At 40.6% G+C, this 25,723-nt stretch overlaps 1 protein-coding gene across 7 annotated transcripts in view; it reads left to right on the forward strand.

Moving 5' to 3' along the window:
- The window catches only part of CORIN (corin, serine peptidase), a 204,558-nt gene that overhangs the window by 48,006 nt on the left and 130,829 nt on the right, over positions 1 to 25,723 (forward strand). For all 7 annotated transcript variants that reach the window (XM_080647714.1, XM_080647715.1, XM_080647716.1 and 4 more), the window contains exon 4: positions 14,384 to 14,591. In XM_080647714.1, coding sequence (XP_080503840.1) covers positions 14,384 to 14,591 — 208 coding nt within the window. The remainder of the gene's footprint in view (positions 1 to 14,383; positions 14,592 to 25,723) is intronic.

Below are 25,723 nucleotides of genomic sequence, written 5' to 3' on the forward strand. Positions count from 1 at the left end.
CAGAAGGGAGGGCAGTTGTGGGTTATCAGGCCTGCAGGGGAGGAAAGTTGGGAGGGACCCAGGCCTGCAGGGGAGGGCAGTTGGGGGGGACCAGGCCTGCAGGGGAGGAAAGTTGGGGGGAACCAGACCTGCAGGGGAGGGCAGTTGGGGGTGACCAGGCTGGCAGGGGAGGGCAGTTAGGGGCAATCAGGCCAGCAGGGGAGCAGTTAGGCGTCGATCAGGCTGGCAGGGGAGTGGTTAGGGGGTGATCAGGCTGGCAGGCAGAAGCTGTTAGGGGACATCAGGCAGGCAGGAAGGTGAGCAGTGGGAGCCAGCAGTCCTGGATTGTGAGAGGGATGTCCCAGATTGGAGAGGGTGCAGGCTGGGCTGAGGGACACCCCCCCGCCCCATGCATGAATTTCGTGCACTGGGCCTCTAGTGTTATTTATAACTTGAGAAATTCTGTAAGAAAGGTTTAGATGAAAGAAAATATAATCCATAATAAAGTTTTATTTAAAATTATAAAAGTAAAACTGAGTTTCCATTTTTAAACAGATTGCGCTGTCTCATTCTTAGATTTAAAAACTTACCTACAATATAATTATCTTAGATCATTACAGATAACTTAGGTAAACTGAACAGAGCCTTTACTTTTCAATTTTATGGCAAGGCCAACATTGCTTTTATAAGAATTAATGAGAATTTTATTACCTCAGGAAGTGGGAGGTCTAGAGTTCTACAATTCCCTCTTTGGAATTACTTTCCAGTTCTTCCATTGTTTATTAGGTAATCAAGCACAGAGAGTTTGTGTCTGCTTGGGTTATGTGTTTACAAGTGTGCACTGGACAAAGGCCTTAGCATGTGACTTTCTGGAGACTGATGTATGATGGCCTGATGGCTGGTAAGCCACAGTGACTGTGTTATCATATCGTGTGTCCTTTAGAGTCAACAAAATATTTTAAGAATAAATAATCTGTGAGGGTTGCCATGGGAAAGAAATAAAGACCTAAGTCAAAACTCCTTGCTTGTTCTAGAGTTTGGGGATTGGCCAAGTGGCCATGTTACAGCCATTCATGAGAGGCAGAGAAGAAGGTTATGTGTTGGGGAGAAGGGCGGGAGGACACCATCATTGTCCAAGTAGGGACCCATCAACCCTTCCTTCGTTCGCATTGCCCCTTCTGGAATGGGACTGTCTATTCTATGCCTGTCCCACCATCATAATTTGGCATCAACTTCCCTAGTTTCACAGGTTCACGGCTGGAGAGGAATCATAATAACTAGCTGAGGCAGCATACCTTTGCATTTAGGTCTGCCCTTTCATTCCTCAACACTTAGTCCTTGGCTGTCACCAAACTTAAAATGAGATTCCCAATAAAACTACAGAAGGATGGAAAGTCTCCTGAAATATTGTTGCCTTTGTGAGCAGCGAGGTTGAAAACTGACCACAAGTGAGGTGGTGATTTTACCCTGCCCTCGAAGTGCATGATGTGCTATTAAGTCATTGTTATACTCTTATCATTATAGACTTTATTTTTACCATAGCTGGCACATAAAAAAGAATTTTCATATATATGAAAGAACACTTGGACTAAATAATAAAGTGTGGTCTGATTTCAAATTCTTATTTTTAAATTCCATAGCATCAAGCCCAGTGAATTTATTGAATAGAGATTTAATAAATATTTTCTCAATAAATAATGTTTTTAAACAGTATTTCTTTAATGTAATCTCCAACAGTGTTTTATTTTGCAAGTAAGCAAAACTAATTAATGAAACTTTGAATTTTGATCCTCCATGTATTAGTCATTATTCCCTCTGCAAAGAATTCTTCATGGAATTCTGAGGAAAGAGGCAGAATGAAATGTTACTGCCTCTGCTTCACTTTTCCTACCTTCATAACAGGGGCACAAGTATCTCTCATGTCTACTTCACAGAGTTTTTGTGAGTCACAAATGAGATAATTGCAGCAAAAACTGTTATAGTTTACTAGAGGCCTGGTGCATGGATTCGTGCACTACTTGGGTCCCTCGGCCTGGCCTGCTCCCTCTTGCAATCTGGGATGCCTCAGGGGATGTCAGACTACCAGTATTGGCCCGATCCCCACAGGCCAAGCCAAGGGACCCCCACCTGTGCAAGAATCCATGGACTGGGCCTTTAGTATGCATATAAGATCTTCAGTTAATCTCTTCCACTTCCCTTCCCTCCTTCCCTCTGAGATTCATCAGTCTGTTCCATGTTTCCATGCCTGTGCATTGAGCATCTGCCCTCTGGTGGTCAGTACACGTCATAGCTAATGGTTGAATGGTCAAATGGTCGAAGGGTCGCTTAGGCTTCCTATATAATAAAAGCTTAATATGTAAGTGTCCAATTGTCTGGTCGGCCATTTAACCAATCAAAGCATAATATGCTAACGATATGCTAAGGTTGCTCAACCGCTTGTTAGGTTGTGCACTGACCACCAGGAGGTGGATGCTCTGACTGGTAGGTTAGCTTGCTGCTGGGTTCCGGCCAATCAGAACCCAGTGAGATGGTCCGGACATGCCCTGGAGCCCTCCTGCGGTCCCTCTCCAGCTGGCCAACCTCCCATGTCCCTCGCCTCCCCATCCCCAATTGTGCACCAGTGGGGTTCCTCGGCCTGGCCTGTGCCCTCTTGCAATCCGGGACCCCTCGGGGGATGTCAAAGAGCCAGTTTTGGCCCGAAGGTGGAACGACTGGTCACCATGACACACACTGACCACCAGGGGGCAGACACTCAATGCAGGAGCTGCCCCCTGGTGGTCAGTGCACTCCCACAGGGGGAGCGCCACTCAACCAGAAGCTGGGCTCACAGCTGGTGAGCGCAGCAGCAGTGGTGGGAGCCTCTCCCGCCTCCGTGGCAGCGCTAAGGATGTCCGACTGCAGAGAGCAGGCCTAAGCCGTCAGTTGGACATCCACCAAGGGCTGCCAGACTGCGAGAGGTCACAGGTCAGGCTGAGGGACCCCACCCCCCCAGAGTGCATGAATTTTGTGCACTGGGCCTCTAGTTTATATATATAAATAGATTGTATGTGCTAACAATAGGCATTGTGTAAAAATCATTTAATCCTCACAATAACCTTATAACACAGATATTATTATCCTCATTTTGTAGACAGGAAACCAATAAACAGAGAAATTTGGTGACTTGTCAGAGGCCACATAAGTTTAGAATGATAAAGACAGGAGTTGAATCAAAGTGTGGAATCACCATACTATGTATGAGAAAGATGTTTTACAAACTTGAAAATGCCATACAAATTTGAATTATTGTTATTATTCAATCAATCAATCAATCATAATTCTAGGATAGATAATTATATGGGACAAGATGTGTAGTTCTTTTAAAATTAATGAAAAATGACTAATAAGGATGTGTCAACTGACATATCTTATTTAGTTCTATGAATGTGAATAATTAATTTACAATAAAATATTGACCCTTCACTGTGTTACAACATTGCCAGACTACATATCTGTTGAATGAATGAATTACATTAGGTTATGAGACTTTAGCTATCATTTGATATTTTAGAATCAAGTGGTATGGATGTGTGTATATGAATGAAAGGAGAGAGCAACATATAGATATATATGTGTAGGATGTGAAAACTTGAAACTTGGCAAAAGACTTTACCAAGAGACTTGAGGTTGCATTAAAAATCTTAAGTTCAGAATATATGTAAATATATAGAAAATATTAATCCCCAAACATTATGCTTCTTCTGGCAAGAGTAGCTAGCTCTTGCTTAATTCTGATAATTTACACTGCATTGCACTAGGCACTTACATTTTTACTTCTTATTTTGTGCACAAATTTTATTTTGGCTTTCCTATGCCTTGTCTATGTAAAGACTTATTACAAATGTTACAATTGACTCATTAAGAAAATGTGTTTTACTTTTGTCTCCTTGATTTCTCTTATAAGAAAGAAAATAGTTACCATGTTTGGATTCAAAGATATTTACAGAGCTAGTTAAGAATCCTCACAGAGAAGGCCCCATCTTTAGCTTTCTGTTCCTTCTTATCGCTCTGCAACCCTCTTACAGATTTTCTTCCTAAGAACATGATATCTTTTCAGATCGTTTTTTCCCAGAAATCGTTCTGGCAAAATGTTATTTTTTGTGTGAGTTATCTAGAATAAAGAGTGAACTTCATTATTTCCACTCTGCTGATGTAACTCTGACCTGGGTTGACTTTGAAGTGCAGCCAAGAATAGATACTCAGTATTCCCAATCCAAATTGTCCCTCTGTGAGGATGGACAACCTATTTTTAATAGCAGATTCATTGATTTCTTTGAGAGAGTTTAGTTTTTACCAATCTTGGAGAAACAACTCTATTGCTGGAATCAAAAAAGATTCATTAAAATATTTTACAATGTTTAAAGTAAATCTGTAGTCTCTAAAATGGAATAGTACCTTTGACAGAATATTATAGTGGGGGGGGGGGGAAGGCTATAGGATCAATTTCAACTCTACAACTTAAAATGTGTGTAACCTTGAATACTTTCTTACCCTCACTGAATCTGTCTCATCATCTATAAAATGGGCATAAAAACAGCATTTCCATAGGATTGTGGGAGGGTTAGATAAAGCACTGTCTATAAAGTATCTAGCAAACACCCCCCACGCCCATAAGGCACTCAAGGATCTTGTATCTACTTCCTTTTCTTAAAATTGGTTTATTTTACTATAAAACAGTAAGTAGGAATGAAATTTAAAATATCTTTTATACTAAGAGACAACTTGAATAGATACTAATGGTTTATTTAAGCTTTTATGGCAAAGTAAATTTACCTCATCCTATCCTCTCTCTGAATTGTGTATTTTTCTTGCTGAAGGTACCAACGCTGTTGAAACATCCATTGACCATCAGCAGTGTGAAGGCATTGTCTTAAGTTCTTTATCTCCTTTGACAGATTTGGTCCACACAGCCCTGTGATTAAGATTGTTATTACTTGGACTTTACAGATTAGGAGGTTTAAAAGGTGAAGGAATTTCCCCAGGTCACACAGCCTTGTGGGTGCTAGAGTTTGGACCCCGGCTCAGTGTGGCCTTCTGGCTTCTCTTTCTCCCTCTGGGGTTCCTTATCCTACTCTTGTCAGCTAAAGTCATTGTTCCTACCCACACTCTCCTCGGAGCTCTGCAGCACTCCCATGCACAGGACTTTCTAGTCGATGTTCTCAAGCCTTTATACTTTGTAAGCACATTCTCCTTTTTCTATTTATGGTGAGGTCTCATGCTAAAAGCAACTGAGCGTGAGCAAGGATAACAGAATATATACATTTTATTTTTTAAATTATTTTTTATTCTTATTTTTTATTTAAAACACATGAAAGTTACTTACAAAAAATTTAGGTGAATAGCTCAAATTTCAAATCATTATATTCTATTCCATTACAATTATTTCTCTCTTACTAGCTGTTATGAAAATCACCCGAATGACTTTTTTTACGAAGTGTTCCCCACATATTCCCAGTACCTGGGTGAAAGAGGTGAGGGGATTGAGAACTAACGATTGGTAGCCACGGATAGTCATGGGGTGTGAAGGGCAGCACGGGGAACATAGTCACTCACATTGCAGAACGCGTACCTCTTGGAGAAAGGCAGGGCAGCTCCTCCTCTAGTGCTGTCCACTGCTGCGCGGTGGTCCAGGGGCGTCCACGGAGGAGTCAATATGTGGAGGGAGCAGGATGGGATGACTCCCTGTGACTGGGACATTCCAGGGAACAGAGGATCAAAAACCTCAGAGGGAAGGTAGGGGAGGGTGGGGGTAAGGGGAGAGATTAACCAAAGGACTTGTATGCATGCATGTAAGCCTAACCAATGGACACAGACAACAGGGGGGTGAGGGCATGAGTGGGGGGTAGAGGGGTTATGGGGGAATAAGGACACATATGTAACACCTTAATCAATAAAGAAATTAAAAAAAATAGTACCAACGTTAGCCGTCATTAGTGCCCTCAGGTCTCAGACACACTGGCTTTCTCACATCTACTTCCATCTTGTTTCATAAGAAACCTTTCAGTGTGGAGACTTTATTCCATTTCATCTCCCCATTCATTCAGGGAATAGCTACTGGGTGTCTACTGTTTGGTTTCCCAGCGTGTTCTAGTGACAAAGTCTCTGCTCTGATAGGGGATAATACTGGGAATAAACAAATAAGCAAACAAGAGCCTATCGGGTAGTCCTCACGCTACCATAAGAATGAAGCAGGATGATGTTACAGAGAGACGGGGAGCCCTTTGGGTGGATACTTATGGGAACTTTAGCTTCCCCCCTAGAAGGCTGGTTCTCTGGCTCAGGCCTCTGCAGAGGCTCTCACCCCTGCAGGGCAATGAGCTGCCATGATGGATCTGGTGGGAGAAGGGAGTTGCTTCCTTTTGATGGCTGTGAATGAATCCTCAGTAAATAGGAGATGGTGGCAACTTAAATATTGTAACAGGAACAATGAAGACAGGATGCAATAAGCAAAATGCTGAAGCATGAATATGAATTATTAAAAAATTAAAAAGTGGGACAAATTTCTTCTTAGCATCTGAATTTTATCATATTCATGCCTCTTACATATTTAGTTCTCATTTATTTCTTAGAGGAGCAATTCTAATAGCTCTCAAAACGAATAGTCCTTCATTCGTCCTAATAATAGATTCATTGTGATGTTAGTCTTTCCTTATGGAGGCATATCTGCCTTTTTGGTTCTTGCTGATTGAGCATTAGGATTATGACTATGTGTAACAATGCCAAACAGTATTTTTGCTTGTTTCTTTGTTTTCTGTCGTCCCCGCCTGGACTATAAGCTCCATAAGGGAGGGGCTTTGTTTTGCTTGGTATCATTTGCTCTGGACATAGAGCAGTGCTTGATACAGAGTAGGAGCTCAGTAAATATTTGTTGAATGAACGCATGGAGCCCCAGCCATAGTGGTATAAACCCAGGTGAGAAGATAACTATCACATTTGGGTTATGGGGCAGCCTTTGGAGGAAAGAGACCTGGATTTTGGAGGGGATGACTGGAGCTGAATTCCAGTTTTAGCATTCACTAGCTGTGTGAATCTTGCAGAAAATTACTTAAACTGTTTCCTCAGCTGTGAAGTAGTAACTTGCAGGGAGGGCAAATGAGCTCATGGATGTGGAAGGCCGAGAACAGTGCCGGGGGCATTATAGTTGTTCGGTGATACTAAGGGTAAAAATATGCAGATAAAAGTGGTGAATGTGAGAAGGCTCCAAATAGTATATACAACCAGAAAAAGGCTAGGATTTAAACTAAAGAGGAGGGAATAAAAGTTATCATGTGGGAAGCAGCAACATAACTGCTGACAGACTGGATGAGAGAAATGAAAAAGGAAAACGAGTGAAGAAAGCCAGCTCTGCCACAAATTTCTTCCCAAACCACTGAAAAGGGCTGTGCAGAGATCTGCTCTTTACAACCCCATTGGATTCTCGAGATCTAGAAGAAAAACAAATGTAGAAGGCTCCACAAGGGATTCCTGTAAAGCAATTCAGTTAAATGAGTCAATTTAGGTAAATTAGGGCAGATCAACTGTGTTCTGATAAAATATTGCTTCCTCATGCAATGGAATTCTTACTAGTAGCCTTTCAATTAAATGTGCATCGTCCATAGGAACTCAGCAAGGTTACCAAGGTTTCTTGTTAGGTTATTAGAAAAAATATAGCCACATGCTTTAGAAAGTTGATATTTCATTATTTTAATTTGAGCTCTTTCTTGTCAAATAACACTATTATGTGATATAATTGTGATTTAGGTAGTCTTGCTTTTATTTAAAAACAATTTTTATTTGATTTCAAGGGATTTTTAAAAGAGCTCACTATTGAAATAAATTCTATGCAAGTCAAAATAAAATACAAATAGTGAATATATTGCACTGATTGACAATGAAATTATTTGTAATTAAGGGTTAATAGAGAATGTGAGTGTTGTAAAAACCATTAATGTAATGACTTGGTGTAGAAATGTGTAGTAAGTGAATCAGCAGTTGTTTTTTTCCTTAACCACTACCAAAGTGGTTTGCTAAATAAGACTGGCTATGGGTATCATCATTTTAAGGTCAGCTGCTCAAGGCCTTTGATTGAGTGTATATTACTTTAGAAAAACCAACCATTAATTGTGAAGTTAATTTTGCCTTAAAAAAAAAAAACACACATAAATAAGACTTTTTAACTCCACATTACCTAATCTTAGGAGTAGAAAAAAAAAACCCACAGAATTTATCATAGTTTCTAAATGAACATAAGGAAAACTCTACACCAGACCATCTTTTCTTCCTAACTAGTATCTAGAAACATTAGCAATGTGATCTGAATAGAGAAAGCCCGAGTTTAGTCTAGAAACTATTGAGTCAGTTTAAGGAAACTAAAGAAAAAATTCAATAGCTAATCTCAACTCCAAGCAGCACTTTTTTTTTCATATTTTATTTTTTTCTCATATTGGAACATGTCATATAATCAAAGAATACTCTGAAAATTTATTATTTAATTGTTATTAAATGATGTCTTACTAGTAATGGTGTTTTAGAATTGAGGATCTAATAAGAATATTTCTGTTTCACCAGAAATACATTGCATTAAGAGGCTGTTTTGGTCTTCAGATCTATTTTTAACCTTTCCTTCCCACTGCACAACTTGAAGTAACTTAAAGAGAAGACACACAAATTGAGTAATGATGTCTGTATAAACTATGATGAATTATATTTTTGAATCTTTTTACATGTTCTTGTATGGCATCCCTGACTTTTAGTTTCTATTAGATTCACAAGTAAATTCTCAGAGAAGAAAAATAGACTTTTCCCTCTTTTCTCTACCCAAGTTAGATGGAATAGCAATAATAAATGAATCAATTTCCAAAAGTCCCCTTCCTTTTCCCCACAGAGAAACGACTCTGAATGGTACACAGCATGTAGCTGGCTTATGAAAATGGAGTGCCCCTGGTGCGAATGTACACAAACATACCACTAGAATTACATATTTCAAAGACAGTGGAACATTTTAGGAAAAAAATAATATTTGCCACAAATGTTGAGGCAGGAGGGATGATAGAAAATTTATTTGCACAATGGCTTGAATATAAAAAAATTGAAGTCAAGAGTCTTAAAGAATAATTCTCTTTTATATCTTTTGTCTATGAGCATGTTCTTGGCTAAATTTGTTAAACTATTCTGCCCAGAATCAAGCTTTTCAATCTTTATTTGTCACATACAATTATGAATCTCAACCTTTGTAGTTAATTTTTCTCTAACACTACTATGAACCCTTTTTATCCCTTCTCCAATCCGGACCTTATTTATGTATCTTTTAACCATCAAAATAAGTTATTCCTCTTCCTTATATTTTCCCTAGTTGTTCACTCTACATTAAATTATTGTTCCTTTGAATTTCTTCAGTGTTTGCTGTGCTATTCACAGCTCTGGTGTAGTGGTTGTCATGAGATGAAGGGCTATGTATCAGTCTACTTCTATTGCTGTGTCCTATTGCAAATCACTTCTTATCTGTCTGCCTGCTGTCTTTTTATCTATCCATCTGTCTGTCCACCTGTCTATCCGTCCATCTGTACATCCATCCATCCATTTTTACCTATCTAAATACCTATCTATGACAAACTTAGTTTCTTAATTTATAACAAGATAATATGTATTATATTATTAAGAATATATCTTATAATCTGACAGTTCTTTGAAAAAATTTTGAAAAGCATTATACAGATATAAAGCATTACTATTTATGTCTATACCAAGTATTTTGAGACTTATTTTTAAGGTTATACACTATTATTTTATACTTTACTGAGTGTAGGTTCTGATTTCCTAAGGAAATTTGCTATTAGGAAAATATCATTTAAAATTTTTTTCTATTACAGTTCACATTCTTTTTTTTTTTTTTTTTTTTTTTTTGTGAAACTCACACTGTCTTGAGCATAGTATAGTTCACCAAAATGCGATTTTCCTCCCTATCTTGTATTTTTCAAATGATCTCTCAATATCCAATATTTTCTTTGGCTAAGTGAGGGGAACGAGCCTTTTGGCCATCTCATTGCTTCAAAAGTGGTTCATCATCAAACACATAAGTTCCAAAGTTGGTGACCCCTAAAGAAAATAATCTATACTATTAAAAGCCTAGGTGGCCCTTGCGCCCTCACGCGATGCCCTTACGTCATCACAAGATGGCCACCCCATGTTGTCACAAGATGGCCATCTCCACATTGTCACAAAGATGGCCACCCCCATGTCATCACAAGATTGCCACCATTGTCACAAGATGGCTGGCACAAGATGGCCAGCAGGGTAGGGCAGTTGGGGGCAACCAGACCTGCAGGGAAGGGCAGTTGGGGGCGAACAGGCCAGCTGGGGAAGGCAGTTGGGGGAGACCAGGCCAGCAGGGGAGGGCAGTTAGGGGCCATCAGGCCAGCAGGGGAGGGCAGTTGGGGGCAACCAGGCCTTGCAGGGCAGGGCAGTTGGGGGCCATTGGGCCCGCAGGGGAGGGCAGTTGGGGGTGATTGGGCCAGCAGGGGAGCTGTTAGGCGCCAATTAGGCTGGCAGGGGAGCAATTAGGGGGCGATCAGGCTGGCAGACAGAAGTGGTTAGGGGCAATCAGGCAGGCAGGCAGGCAAGTGGTTAGGAGCCAGCCATCTCGGATTGTGAGAGGGATGTCCGACTGCCAACTTAGGCCTGATCCCACAGGGACATCTCCCGAGGGGTCCCAGATTGGAGATGGTGCAAGCTGGACTGAGGAACAACCGCCCCCCCCCCAGTGCATAAATTTCATGCACCAGGTCTCTAGTGTAATATAAAAGAAATTATAGCATATGGTCAGTATACATGGGTATAATATCTATGAATATAAATATAGACCTTGTGATATATTATTGTATGCTTTTTAGCCTCTTTTTCATTGGCCATTAGGAATTATCTTCTCTAATAATTTTTTAACATAATAACCCCCTTTTCATTTGCCTGAGTTGACTCCAAACAGAGGTTACTCAGAAGGCATAGGTTTGAAGATCTGGAATTTCCACATAATAGCTGTTCACTATTGGGCAGATATCTTCGTCTTTCTGAAATTGTTTCCTCATGTATAATATACTAGTATATGCGATGTCACTTAACTGGGTTGTGAAAATGGAACAACTGTGAATGAGAATTTGAGTAACTGTTTTGATGCCCGGCACAAGGTTTGTTTTCAATAAATGTTTTCTTAACACTGAAGTTTCCATAAATGATTTCATGTTTTTGATGGAGAAAATTTTGTTCTCAACTCTTATAAGCAAGCATCTCAGCTTGTAGCACCATGCATACAATTCTGTCATTTTGAAGTCTCCCGTCTATACATTCTCCCCATCTACTAGTATAATTGCTCCCACACTGAATTGTGTTTTAACTTTCCTTACTAAGTGACTTACATGTCATATTCATAAAACTTGCCCAGAACTCTCTACCTCAGCACTCATGCAAAGCTGAACTCATGTATATATGTGTCTGTTTGTGTTCTGTCTGCATATATTAATTTGGATTTTTCTTTTTCTCTTTCCCATTTGGTACTTTGATTTTGATTAGGTCCAAAAAAAAAGTGTTGTGCATTTATTTATTTATTTATTTATTTATTTATTTATTTATTTATTTTGCCATGTCTATACTAGAGTCTAGCATACAGAGAAGTTCTGAATGTCACTGGTTCCCTTTCAAAGTGGAAATCATATTGTGATCATGCCCCACTGAGCTCATTGTATTTTGGGTGATCAATATATCCTATCTAATAAAGAGGGAATATGCTAATTGACTGTCCCGCCCTCAAAGATGGTGGCACCCACAGCCAATAAGGAGGGAATATGCTAATTTAATGCCACACCCTCAAAGATGGCGGCACCCACAGCCACAAGATGATGGCGTCCAGTCCCCTCAGCGCCCCAGCCACCCAGGGCTGGCCAGAGGCACAGGCAAGCCTCGGATGGTGGCTGCCCAGCTTCTCAGGGCCGCCCAAGGCTCAGGTAACCAGGGCCAGCCAAGGCTTGCGCTGCTGGCAGTGGCAGCAGCAGAGGTGTGATGGGACGTCGTCTTCTTCTGATCGCTGGGTTGCCTCCCACCCATGAGGGCTCCTCGACTGTGAGAGGGGGCATGCCGGGCTGAGGGACCCCCACTCCAGTGCATGAATTTTCATGCACTGGGCCTCTAGAATTATGTAACAACTGGAGGCCTGGTGCACGAAATTCTTGCATGGGGGGATGTCCCCTTAGCCCAGCCTGCACCCTCTCCAATCCGGGACCCCTCAGGGGATGTCTGACTGCCGGTTTAGGGGATCGGGCCTAAACCGGCAGTCGGACATCCCTCTCACAATCCGGCAATCAGACATCCCTCTCACAATTCGGGACCACTGGCTCCTAACTTTTCACCTGCCTGCCTACCTGATCACCCCTTACTGCCCCCCCCTGCCAGCCTGGTCACCCCCAAGTGCCCCCTCACTGGCCTGATCACCCCTCACTGCCCCCCTCTGCTGGCCTGGTTGCCCCCCCTCCCCCGCCCCGCCGGCCTGCTCACCCCACACAGCCTGCTGCTTGGTTGTTTGGTTGCCCCTCACTAACCCCCCTGCCAGCCTGGTCACTCCACACAGCCTGCTGCTTGGTCATTTGGTCGCCCCTCACTAACCTTCCTGCTGGCCTGGTCGCCCCATGCAGCCTGTTCGGTCATCCGTTTGGTTGCAATGGTCGCTTAGGCATATATATATATATATATATATATATATATATATATATATGAGGAATTGTGTCTTTTTGTGAAGTGTAAGACTCTTTGAGCTAATGGTTACACTCTGGTAATTTGGAGGAATTACTTCCTGCAGGGCTTGGGTGGTTTTCAGAGAGTTTTATAAGAGATGTGAGACTACGCAGTGTGCCTAGAAGTAGACTAGAGAAGAGGATGAGAGATGTTTGAGGTAATCTATCTGAATGAATGAAGCAGAAAAGGGGGTTGGGAATCCTGCGATAGGGTGTGTTTATTCTGTATTATAGGTCAAAGGTTAGTCTGGCCATTTTACCGGAGATGCAGTCTTATTTTTTTTAAACATTATCTTTATTAAAATGAAGTTAAACGTAGGCTTAGAAAGATTTTTCTCCCCATTTCTTTGACTAGGAAATGCACAGTGATTAGAAGAGATGTTCCCTTTCTTGTTGAACTTCTTTCTGTTCTTGCTACATGCAACATAATTAAAATTAATATTTTCACTTCATTTTCAAAGCCTGAAGATTCTTTTAAATAGTAGCCTACTTAAACAATAACCAAAGTTTCAGTTATTTTTTTACCAAATAATAAAACTTTATATAAATCAATAAGAGAATACAGAAGAACATAACAAAGAAAAATATAACGGTCTCCTATTAATATTTTGACTTACATCAGACCAACCATGCAAATTTATGGAATGAGGGAGAAGGAATGGATGTGCAGGTGGCAGTGCCCAGGAGGAAAGACGCCACGAGGAAATGAAAGCAGAGGCTCTGGGCTGAGCCTGAACTGTTAACATAGTCAGGATTGCAAATCCTTGTATAATCAAGAGTTTGTAAAAACAGGACCATAGTATACAAATTGTTTTGTGACTTGTTATTTTTATGTGTTATATTATAAGCACCATTCCATGTGATTAAATAATTTTTAAAGCATCTTTCATATATCTAAGTTAAGTAATCTGTTGTTTGTTCCATAATATTATAAACCAATACCCTTCATTGAATGCTGAGGTGATTTATATCTTTTAAAAATGGAAAATTCTATAATGAAGATTCCTGTAGATAAATCCATGTTCAAAATCACAATTATTGCCTTAGGATAATTTTTTTAGAAGTGATATTACAGTGTCAAATGATATGCACATTTCAAAGATTTATACATATTGCTCTGCCCAGCTGTGATCCAGAATGATTGCCCATTTCTATGCCCACCAGCTACATGTGAGTGTATTTTTCCACACATTTTCCCAGGAAACAGATGCTCTTCCTCTGTGAATATAAGTAGCTTGATTTCATTGTCACACATCTGCATGTGCATGCATCCCCCAGTCTTATATGTATGTATATTATATATGTCTGATTGTATATCTATAATCATTCTTACTAATCTATAATAATAAAAGCGTAATATGTTTAATTAGACCAGATTTCCTCCTGGATGAAGCTGGGGATCTGAGGGAAGCCTGGGTCCTGGGTGCCAGAGGGAAACCGGTGCCAGCAACCGGGGGAAGGAAGGCTTACGCTTACACGAATTTCGTGCATCGGGCCTCTAGTAGAATATATTTTATCTTATTAACACGTTAACCTTTCATATAAAATGAGTTTGTAAATGTGTAATTCTGATGTGTCTGCTCCTAAATGTAATTATCTTGACTTCCCAGGTGCCTGCATGAACATCACCCACAGCCATTGTCAGATGCTGCCCTACCACACCACGCTAACACCTCTCTTCTCAATTGTCAAAAACATGGAAATGGAGAAGTTCCTCAAATTCTTCATGTACCTCCACCGCCTCAGTTGCTATCAACATATCATGCTTTTTGGCTGTAGCCTTGCCTTCCCCGAGTGCGTCGGTGATGGTGATGACAGGTATTTTGGAAACAAAATCTCATTCAGTGATAAGAGTCAGTTGTGGCAGAAGTGCCTGAGAGGCACAGATTTCTTCCACGTTACCACATTTTTGTTGTTCTTGTTAAAGGAGAAATAAATAACCCATACGAGTCATAGTCAGCTGTAAATCTTTTAAACAAGAAATGTTTTGAAAACCTGGAATAATTTTATCTATGGGAAGAAATTATTCAGTATGTTAGATTGATGTTATCAGCTGGGATACTCAATAGCTATGTCAGTGAGGGTCTGGTAGAAGACACACAGTATCCTCAAAGGGGTGATGGAAAAGAGTTTATTGAAGGGAGTATTTATGAAGGTGTGGTTAGGTTTCAGAGAACAAATAAGTGATGGGAGGCACCAGGTCCCACAACAGGGGGAAGAGGGTGGACAGCACCTGGAGAGAGTTACAGGTATGGGAGGGGTCCCCTGACAGGCCAAGTGGTGCGACCCCAACCAGAGGACCATGATCACAGCCAGCCCTTCAGTGCTGTAGGAAGAGAAAAGGAATGAATACCCTGACCTCACTTTCCACGTGCCCTTCCATCTACCGGGGCCTCCCACCAACTGAACTCACCAGCAACCATTAGGAAAGGGCATGCAATTAATGGGAACTCAATAGATAAGACTAAAAATCTCATCAGCTCAAAAGTCCCATATCTCATCGTCTAAGTCAGGTCTGGGTGAGATGCAGGGTGGTTTTCATGGTCAACACTGGAACTCAGACCAGGGCAAGGAAGGGGAGGATAGATACAGGACAGAGACTGCCCTAGCACAATATCAACTAGGATTAGAAATGATTTCCAATAAGAGTATGTCAATGAAGAGTATGTCAGGGAATATTTGAAATACTAAGTATACATTTTTAAAACATGATAAAATAATAATCACAATTATTATCTGAATGGAAATGTTAGGAACTTTTCAGAATAGTAATGTTAGAATGAATTGCGTTTTCAAGTGCAAATAGATTGCATGTTATTTGTACTAATTTAATTAGTGTATAAACCATGCTTTCAATAGGGAAAGCCATTTTTTTATTTGAACTGGAAAAAGCCTGCATGGCCATAGAATAGAAACTCGGTAGAATAGAAACAGTAGGTTCTGAACCGTAGAAGTAAAGAACCATTAGCAGACACAGCATTCAGGAAAGTGTTGCTGGGAAGACACCATCTGCAGAGGGTGTCTTCAGGGTTAAGAGAGAGAAGCTCTGTTAGGTCTTTCCCAGGAGTGAAACTACGCATGGGAGCAAGGAGGCCCCTTATGTTCCTAGAAGGGTGTCAGTATTGGTCTCCTAGAGCTGCCTGAACAAATTACTACAGCTGGGTGGCTTCAACAACAGACACTCATTCTCTCACTTTTCTAGAAGCTAGAAGTCCAAGATCTGGCAGAGCCATGTCAACCTCCAGGGATTGGTGGAGGGTGTCGGCAGGTGTGTGTGTGTGTGTGTGTGTGTGTGTGTGTGTGTGCTCATTTCCTTCCCTTGCCAGCTTCTGGTGGTTTCAGGCCTTCCTTGACTTGCGGCCATGCCTCTCCAGTCTCTCCCTTCATCTTCACATGGCCTCCTCTTCTGTGTTTGTGTCTTCTGTTCTGTCTCTTATGAGGGCACTTGTCATTGGATGGAGGGCCCATCTGGACAACCTAATATGATCTCATCTTCTCAAGGTCCTTAACTTAATTATACCTTTTATGACCCTTTTTCCAAATAGGTCACATTCAATGTTCCAGAGGCTGGACATAGACATATCTCTTGGGGGCCACCATTGATCACACAGTGGCTGAGAAAGCAGGCTATGGAGGCACATGCCTCAGCCTTTTCATCTCTAATATGGGATAATAGTTGTATTTATTTTACAAAGTTCATGTGAACTTTAAATGACAGAGAGTTTGGAATAGTGCCTGGCTTTCAGAAACAGCTCAGCAGTGTCAGCAGTACCAAATAGTGGATTGAAAAGAAGGGGAAGTACTGATGAAATTGAGAGCACAAAAATTATTTATAACACATGCTAAGTATTGAAGGATTTGGAGGGGGGGAACGTAGAATACTATATGGATTAAAAGAAAATTAGGTAGAATACTCTGGGCTGCTGGGGCTGAATTCTAGTTCCATTTATGCATAATTTCAAACAATTTCATTTGTATCTTTTTGCTTTACTTTCCTCTGGACTCATGTGTGTGCATAAACAGGACAATGAAAGAGAATGCATTGGGCTTCTAGGAGACTCATTTCATTTTGATCATTCTTATTGTAATTCAATTTCTGCTCTTAATAAGATTATTTGCAAAATTCTCATTAAGCTCTCACAGTCTTTAGGGCACTCTTAGGTAAGATTTGTTTTTCCCCTGACCTGGTTTGTCCTGAGAAATGCTCTCATGTGAGAGTTTTCCATTTTGTGTTATAATGGATGATAATTTATAGTCAGTTTTCAGGTATCCTTTGGGGAGTCATGCTATTTTTTATTACATTTATCATCATATTTAATTTTATAATTACACTTTTAGGCCATTGCTTCCTACTATCATTTATGATGTCCATGGAACCTGCAAGCTAAACTTAATAAGCAAAATAAGTTTGATAAAAGTAAAACAGATTATAGAAAATAATTATGAAGTCAAACATATGTTTCTTATATTACACTATTGGGTATACATTTACACTAATTTTTCTCTACTTTTCAAATAACAGAGAATTGCTTATATTCCATCCTAGAGAAAATAGCTACTTAATAACAATTAAAATTTAAGTTAAAAATATTTAGTGGGATGTATAAGTGATAGAGTTTTTAACTTGATTCCTTTGAGACCTCAGATACTCATTAAAACTACATTACATAATGAGGAGAAACCAAGATGGTGGCACAGGTAAATACCTAAACTGCTGCCTTGCACAACAATTTCAAAACTACAACTAAAAGACAAAACGGACATTATCCAGAACCACAGGAAGGCTGGCTGAGTGGAAATTCTACAACTAGAAGGAAAGAGAGAAGCACACTGAGACTCACAGGAGCTGCAGGAGGCACAGGTACTGAGATGTGCGCACATGGAGAGGACTGGCAACTGAGAGTGTGGTGGGCTTTCTCAAGCGGGAGGGAGACAAAAGCTCCCGACTGCCTGAACTCCAGTTTCAGGCGAGATTCTGGGGACCCAGACTCATACGGGGTGAAACTGGATTGTCAGGAAAGAGAAAAGCACACTGAGACTCAGAGGAACTGTGGAAGGCAGAGGTACCAAGGCGCGCGTGCAGAAAGGGCGGGCAACTGAGTACACGGCTGGCTTTTTCAAGTGGGAGGGAGACAAAAGCTCCCAACTGCACTGAACTCCAGTTCTGGGCGTGACTCTGGGGACCCAGACTCATATGGGGAGAAACTAGACTGTCTGGCAGCGGGCAGAACTTGAGGGCGGCTTTCTCTCAAAGGTGCTTGCAGCGATTACCACGGGACACTGAGACACAGGGGCCTCTTAGGACAGTGCTGATGGGAAACCAATGCTGTCTACTCTGCCCTGAGACTCCGCCCCATCAAAGCTGAGCACAGAGGCTTTTGCAAGTCTTGTCTCATAAGGGTGTCTCCAGCACAGAAGTTCTCCCAGTATAGACACAGCTGATCCCAATGGCCAATTGGCCTGGAGGTCAATTCCTCCCAGTGATACTAACAACAATCAAGGCTTAACTACAACAAGACTGTGCACACAGCCCACAAAGGGGTACACCAAGAGTGTCCACCTGAGGTAACTGAGGAGGCTGAGCCACTGAGCCCTATAGGACACCTAGCACACAAAACCACTCTATCAACTCAAGGAAGCAGCCAAAATGTGGAGACAAAGAAACAGGTCACAAATGAAAGAAATGGAGAAAAGCAAACAACTGGATATAGAGTTAAAAACCACAGTTATAAGGTTTTTCAAGAATTTTCTAGAAAAGGGCAATAAATTTAGCGAAACCCTCAAGGATATGAAAAAGGACCAACTAGAAATTAAGCATACACTGACTGAAATAAAAAAAATATTATACAGAGATCTAACAGCAGACTAGAGGATCGCAAGAATTAAGTCAAAGATTTAAAATACAAAGAAACAAAATGCACTCAACCGGAAAAGCAAAAAGAAAAAAGAATCCAAAAATATGAAGATAGTGTAAGGAGCCTCTGGGACAACTACAAGCATACCAACATCCGAATTATGGGGATGCCAGAAGAAGAAAGAGAGCGAGATACTGAAAACCTATTTGAAGAAATAATGACCAAACCTTCCCCCACCTGGTGAAAGAAATAGGCTTACAAGTCACAGAGAACCCCAAACAAAAGGAATCCAAAGAGGACCACACCAAGACACATCATAATTAAAATGTCAAGAGCAAAAGACAAAGAGAATATTAAAAGCAGCAAGAGAAAAACAGTTAGTTACCTGCAAGGGAGCACCCATATGACTGTCAGCTGATTTCTCAACAGAAACTATGCAACCAGACGGGAGTGGCAAGAAATATTCAAAGTGATGAATAGCAAGAACCTACAACCAAGATTACTCTATCCAGCAAAGTTATCATTCAGAATGGAAGGTCAGATAAAGAGCTTCACAGATAAGTAAAGCTAAAGGAGTTCATCACCACCAAACCAGTATTATATGAAATGCTGAAAGGTATTCTTTAAGAAGAGGAAGAAGAAGAAAAAGGTAAAGATAAAAATTATGAACAACAAATTACAGAACGACAAATCTATCAACAAGTGAATCTAAAAATCAAGTGAGTATAGGAAGCGAAGAAGAAACACAGGGGTAAAGAATAAAAATGGCGACAAATAAGCCATTACCTATCAATAATAACTTTAAATGTAAATGGATTAAATGCACCAATCAAAAGACATAGGGTAATGGATTGGATAAGAAAACACGACCCATATATCTGCTCTACAAGAAACCCACCTCAGAAAAAACGACACACACAGACTGAGAGTTAAGGGATGGAAAAATGTTTTTCAGGTGAATGGAAATGAAAAAAAAGCTGGGGTAGCAACACTTATATCTGACAAATTAGATCTCAAAGTGAAGGACATAACAAGAGATAAGGAAGGCCACTTCATAATACTAAAGGGAGCAATCCAACAAGAAGAAATAACTCTGGTAAACATATGCGCACCCAATACAGGAGCACCCAAATACATAGAAAAACTCCTGGAGGATATAAAGGGAGAGATTGACAGCAATACAATCATAGTGGGAGACTTTAATACCCCACTATCACCATTGGACAAATCCTCTAAACAAATAATCAGCAAAGAAACATCAATCCTAAATGACTCACTAGACCAGATGGAATTAATTGACATCTTCAGAACATTTCACCACAAAGCCACAGAATATACATTCTTCTCAAGTGCACATGGGTCATTTACAAAGATAGACCATATGTTGGGTCATAGGCAAAGTTTCTTCAAATTCAAGAAGATAGAAATCATATCAAGCATCTTCTCAGATGACAGTGGCATAAAACTGGAAATCAACTACAATAAAAACAATCCAAAAAAATCAAACACATGAGACTAAACAGCATGCTATTAAACAATGACTAGGTTACCAGAGAGATCAAAGAAGAAATAAAAAACATCATGGCAACAAATGACAATGAAAACACAACAATCCAAAATCTATGGGACACAGCAAAAGCAGTCTTGAAAGGGAAGTTCCTAGCTCTACAAGCCTACTGCAAAAAACAAGAAACAATGGTAATAAATTACCTAACCCTACAACTCAAAGAGTTAGAAAGAGTGCAACAAGAAAAGCCCAGTGTAAGCAGAAGGAAGGAAATAATAAAAATCAGAGTGGAGATAAATGACATTGAGACCAAAAAAAAACACAAACAAAAAAAAACCACAAAACAAAACAAAAAAACAAAAACAAACAAACAAAAAACAATACAAAAGATCAACAAAACCAAGAACTGGTTCTTTGAAAGGATAAACAAGATTGATGAACCTCTAGCCAGGCTCACCAAGAAGCAAAGAGAGAGGACCCAAATAAAATCAGAAATAAAAGAGGAGAAATAACAACAGACCCCACCGAAATACAAAGGATTGTTAAAAAATACTATCAACTACTCTATTCCAACAAACTGGACAACCTGGAGGGAATCGACATATTCCTAGAAAAATATAACCTTCCAAAACTCAATCAGGAAGAATCTAAACATCTCAATAGGCCAATAACTATGGAAGAAATTAAATCAGTTATCAAAAAGCTTCCAGCAAACAAAAGCCCGGGGCCAGATAGCTTCACAGGGGAGTTTTATCAAACATTCAAGGAAGAACTAAAACCTATCCTGCTCAGACTATTCCAAAAAATTCAAGAGGAAGGAACACTTCCAAGCTCATTCTGTGAAACCAGCATCAACCTAATACCAAAACCAGATAAAGACAACACAATGAAAGAGAATTATAGGCCAATATCCCTCATGAACATAGATGCCAAAATCATCAACAAAATTCTAGCAATTGGATCCACTGTGGAGAACAGTATGGAGTTTCCTCAAAAAACTAAAAATGGAGCTCCCATTTGACCCAGTAATCCCACTTCTAGGATTATATCCCAGGAAATTAGAAACACCAATCAGAAAGGATATATGCACCCCTATGTTCATAGCAGCACAATTCAGCATAGCTAAGATTTGGAAAAAGCCTAAATGCCCATCAGCAGATGAGTGGATTAGAAAACCATGGTACATCTACACAATGGAATACTACGCTGCTATAAAAAAGAAGGAATTCTTACCATTTGCAGCAGCATGGATTGACCTGGAGAACATTATGTTAAGTGAAATAAGCCAGGCAATGAAAGAAAAATACCACATGATCTCACTCATTTATGGAAAATAAAGAACATTATAACCTGATGAAGAAAAAGATAGATACAGAGGCAGTAAAGCACTGAACAGACTGTCAAATTCCAGTGGGAAGGCTGGGGAGTGTTGGGGAGGGAGGGAAATAGATCAACCAAAGGACTTGTATGCATGCATATAAGCACACCAATGGACACAAGATACTGGGGGTTGGGGGGTGTGATGAGGGCATACGACAGGGGGTAGGGGAGGCTGGGGGGAGGTCAATGGGGGAAAAAAAGGAGATATATGTACTAATATATGTAATATTTTAAACAATCAAAAAAATCAAGTGATTAAAAAATCTGATGAACAGAATAAACTGGTGAATATAATAGAATCAGGGGCATAGAAAGGGAGTGGACTGAATTCTCTGGGGGGAAAAGGGTGTGGGGGGTGCGGGAAGAGACTGGACAAAAGTCGTACACCTATGAATGAGGACAGTGGCGAGGGGGTGGGGCGGGTGTAAAGGCAGAGGGTGGGGTGGGAACCAGGTGGAGGGGAGCTATGGGGGAAAAAGAGGAACAATTGTAATAATCTGAACAATAAAAATTTATTAAATTAAAAAAACTACATTACATAATGAACTTGAACAGTGTCTACTTTATTTTATTTTTTAAAATATATTTTTATTGATTTCAGAGGAAGGGACAGGGAGAGATAGAAACATCAATGATGAGCAAAAGTCACTGATTGGTTGCCTCCTGCAGGTCCTCTACTGGGGATTGAGCCCGCAACCTGGGCATGTGCCCTGACTGGGAATTGAACCATGACCTCCTGGTTCATAGGCCGGCACTCAATCACTGAACCACACCAGCTGGGCAAACAGTGTCTATTTTAGACTAGGTTGCATTTAATAAGTGTGTGTGTCATGTACTATATAACCCAGGCTAATTGAAGTGGAATATAATTTATATGGGTTCAGTGAAATGTACCTCAAAATATAGGATTTAGCTGATAAATCATTTGGGTAACACTAAAAATATGTGGATTAGAAGAAATATGGTAGAAATGTCAGCAGGCAGCTAGGGAGAAATTCACAATTCTTGGTCCAGAAGAGCCAAAGTTTCTAGATGACTGGATATACAGGGCACTGGAGGTCTCTCTGCATTTGAAAGAGGTAACAGGCCGATATCTTGGTCAAAGTTTGGAGAGGGTTAATTTGGCCTGGAAGATCCAGCCTGGGCTTTGCTTCTAGAGGACATCGGGGAGACCTGCTGCTTGCCGTCACCCAAACCTGACTCACATCTAACACTTTGCAGAGAAACTGCCCATGAACAGAGCCCTTAGCATTGAACACTTGACATTTTGCTATTGATTTCCCCCTGTGGGGGTGTTGCTTTGCCACTAGCTCCTTAGCAGAAATTCTTAATATCTGTGGAAATAAATAAAAAATTTGTATATAGCCAGATGACTAGAGGTTAAAGTTTATATCTCTGAACTGTACTCAATCCATGTAGGATTGTTATGAGGATCAAAAGCACTCTACTTTTCCCCAAGTAAGGATGCTCATTGGAGTTTAGAGAATTTATCTGGTAATTGCAGAGAATGCACTTGAAAGATTGGGGGCAGGTGAGACCTGATTCAAACTATAGCTCCACTAGTTGTCAATTATAGGACCTTTTGTTAGCCTTGCTAACCGATGGTTTCCTCATCTCTGTAATGATACTGATAATACCCACTTCATAGAGTTTGTGTTCATTAAACAATGATTTACATAAAGCGCTCATAAACAGTAAGCACTATTATTGGTGGGGTACTCAAAGATGGTATATGAGTTTCTGGGAGGGTATAAACTTCATCAGCTCTTTCAGAGATGCATGATTTTCATATTTTTCTCACACTTCCCACCTACTAATTAATTTTCTACTTAGGTGCCAAAGCGATAATTCAAAAATGCAAATTAGCATTGGGCAGTGTGGCTCAGTTGGTTGGAGCATCATCCCATATACTGAAAGGCACATACCCAGGTTGTGGGTTCGATCTCCAGTCAGGGTGTGTACAGGAGGCAACTGATTGACGTTTATGTGTTTCTCTATCTCCCCCCTCGCCCTTCCTCTCTCTCTCAAATCAATAAAAACATGATCTCGGGTAAGGATTAACCTCCCCCACAAACTACATGATGCCATTCCCCTGCCTCTACTCCTTCTAGGGCTTTGCATTAGACATAGGTTACAAGCTAAACTCCTTGCCATGGTTTGGAAGCCTTCCTTGCTCCTCTAGTGTCATCAGCCTTGCCACAGCTGCACTGACCTTCCTACTTCTCAAAAATGCCAACTTCTTTCTCATTTCAATTGTACCTGCTGTTCCCTTTGCCTTTAAGGATCTATCCCCTCACACTAAGCCCTCTGCTCAACAGACAGCTCTGCAGAGAAACCTTCTATGACCACCCTCAGTGGTCCTCCTGTTATCTTTCATTGAAGCCTGACTATATTCATTTTTGCTTCTGTGTTTGTCATCTCTCTTACTTAATAAGCTCCACAGTGGCAGAGAACTTGACTTTGTACATCATTCTATCCCCAGTGTTCAGAACAGTGCCCAACATGTAGTAGGCACTCAATAAATTTTTGTAGGAACGGATGAATAAATAAAGTCTTCATTGAGGGAGGCCTTCTAAATAGTTAGGTAAATGGGAGTTCAAAATATATTGACTATAGTTGTACATGGCTTGGTATAATTGATATGCTCCTGAAAGTTCATGTATAAATCAAATTTTCTACGTATAAAATGAATTACAGTTTTAAATGGAGTTACATGATATTCCCAGAAACGATTTAGCTTCTCTCTGAGTGAGCTTCAATTGGCAGAACAACCAGCTAAAATATAGGCACTTGCTCTTTTCAAGCTGTCGAAATCCTGCATCTCATAGATGAGGAAGCACTAAATTGTTCCTGAGGATTGGCTGGGGCTCAGCGCTCTGTTTCTAACATTGACTACTACGCACTCAGTTAAAAAGACGTTAGGTCAACAGTAGCTGAAAATCTTAGACTTAAGGTTTAGATAAAGAGCAGAAACACAACTATTATAAAATGTCTAGGGGATAATGACCAGGATCACAATTCAACGTCTGTTCCTGTGAAGAACGGCTGAGGGGCCTGGCGGTGTAAAGCCCGGGATGTGCCATGGCCGTCCTCGGCTTTCTGGGCCATGGCCTGGGAGAGGGGGCACACCTTTTCTGTATGCTCCCACAGGGCAAAGATAGAACCAATAATTGAAACTCACTGAGAACTAAATTCTCACTCAACAGTAAGAACTTATGGATACTAAATTTGTCTACGTATGGAATTGTCTCAGGAAATGATGAGTTATTATCACTGGAGGTATTTAAACCAACTGATGAGAACTTACTGGAGACATTTCAGCAAGGAATCCAGCTTATTTCAGTAAATTAATTTTCTGTTCAATTCAGGGCCAATCCGTTCATGATGGCCCATGGCACTTGACTGAGGAGTTCTAAACACGGGAAAAAGATTAGCCCTGGCCAGTGTGGTCAGTTGGTTAGAACATCATTCCCTGCACTGAAGAGTCTCGGGTTTGGTTCCTGGTCAGGGCACATATCCAGGTTGCAGGTCTGATGGTTGTGGTGTGTGTGGGAGGCAACTGATCGATGTCTCTCTCTCTCTCTCTGCCTCCCTCTTTCTCACCCCCTCCCCATTCCCTTCTTCTTTCTCTAGAATCAATGAAAAACGTCCTTGGATGATGACTTAAAAAGATATTAAATTTGCCATCCCTTTTCGGAAGGATGCTTTATATTTGCATTGGGAATAATAGTGAGCGAATCCAGTGGGGCTTTGTGATGGGCTGTGTTGACACCCATGGAGAGTATTTAGTAATGACAGATGGTCACCTAACTGCCTTCGGAAAGGATGGGCTGCATTTACTGCAGGACTTCTGTTTTGCCACGTGGGATTTGCTGATTGAGACCGTGCCGCCCAAAGCCCTTTTTCTCTCTATTTGACTCTCAGATTCTTTCCTAAAGAAATGTTAAGTGTTTAGAGTGTATCATGTTGGAGAGGTGTATCTGCTCGAAACACATTCGTGTCTCAGGCACTTTGGCTGGTGCTCAGAGTTCAACTATTTGTGGTTGAAAATAGACATTCTGATTTGTCAAGATCTGTCCCCTGTCACCTTGCTTCTCACACCTAATTCTGTGAGTTTTGATTTTAAAATTCTGATAATAAATCAAGATTGGAACTCTGCTATGTTACTATCTTCCATTTGCCTTAGTTCATCTTTTAAGCTTTTGCTT

Source organism: Plecotus auritus, assembly GCF_963455305.1.
Source record: "Plecotus auritus genome assembly, chromosome: 1".
In the NCBI taxonomy this organism is placed as follows: domain Eukaryota; kingdom Metazoa; phylum Chordata; class Mammalia; order Chiroptera; family Vespertilionidae; genus Plecotus; species Plecotus auritus.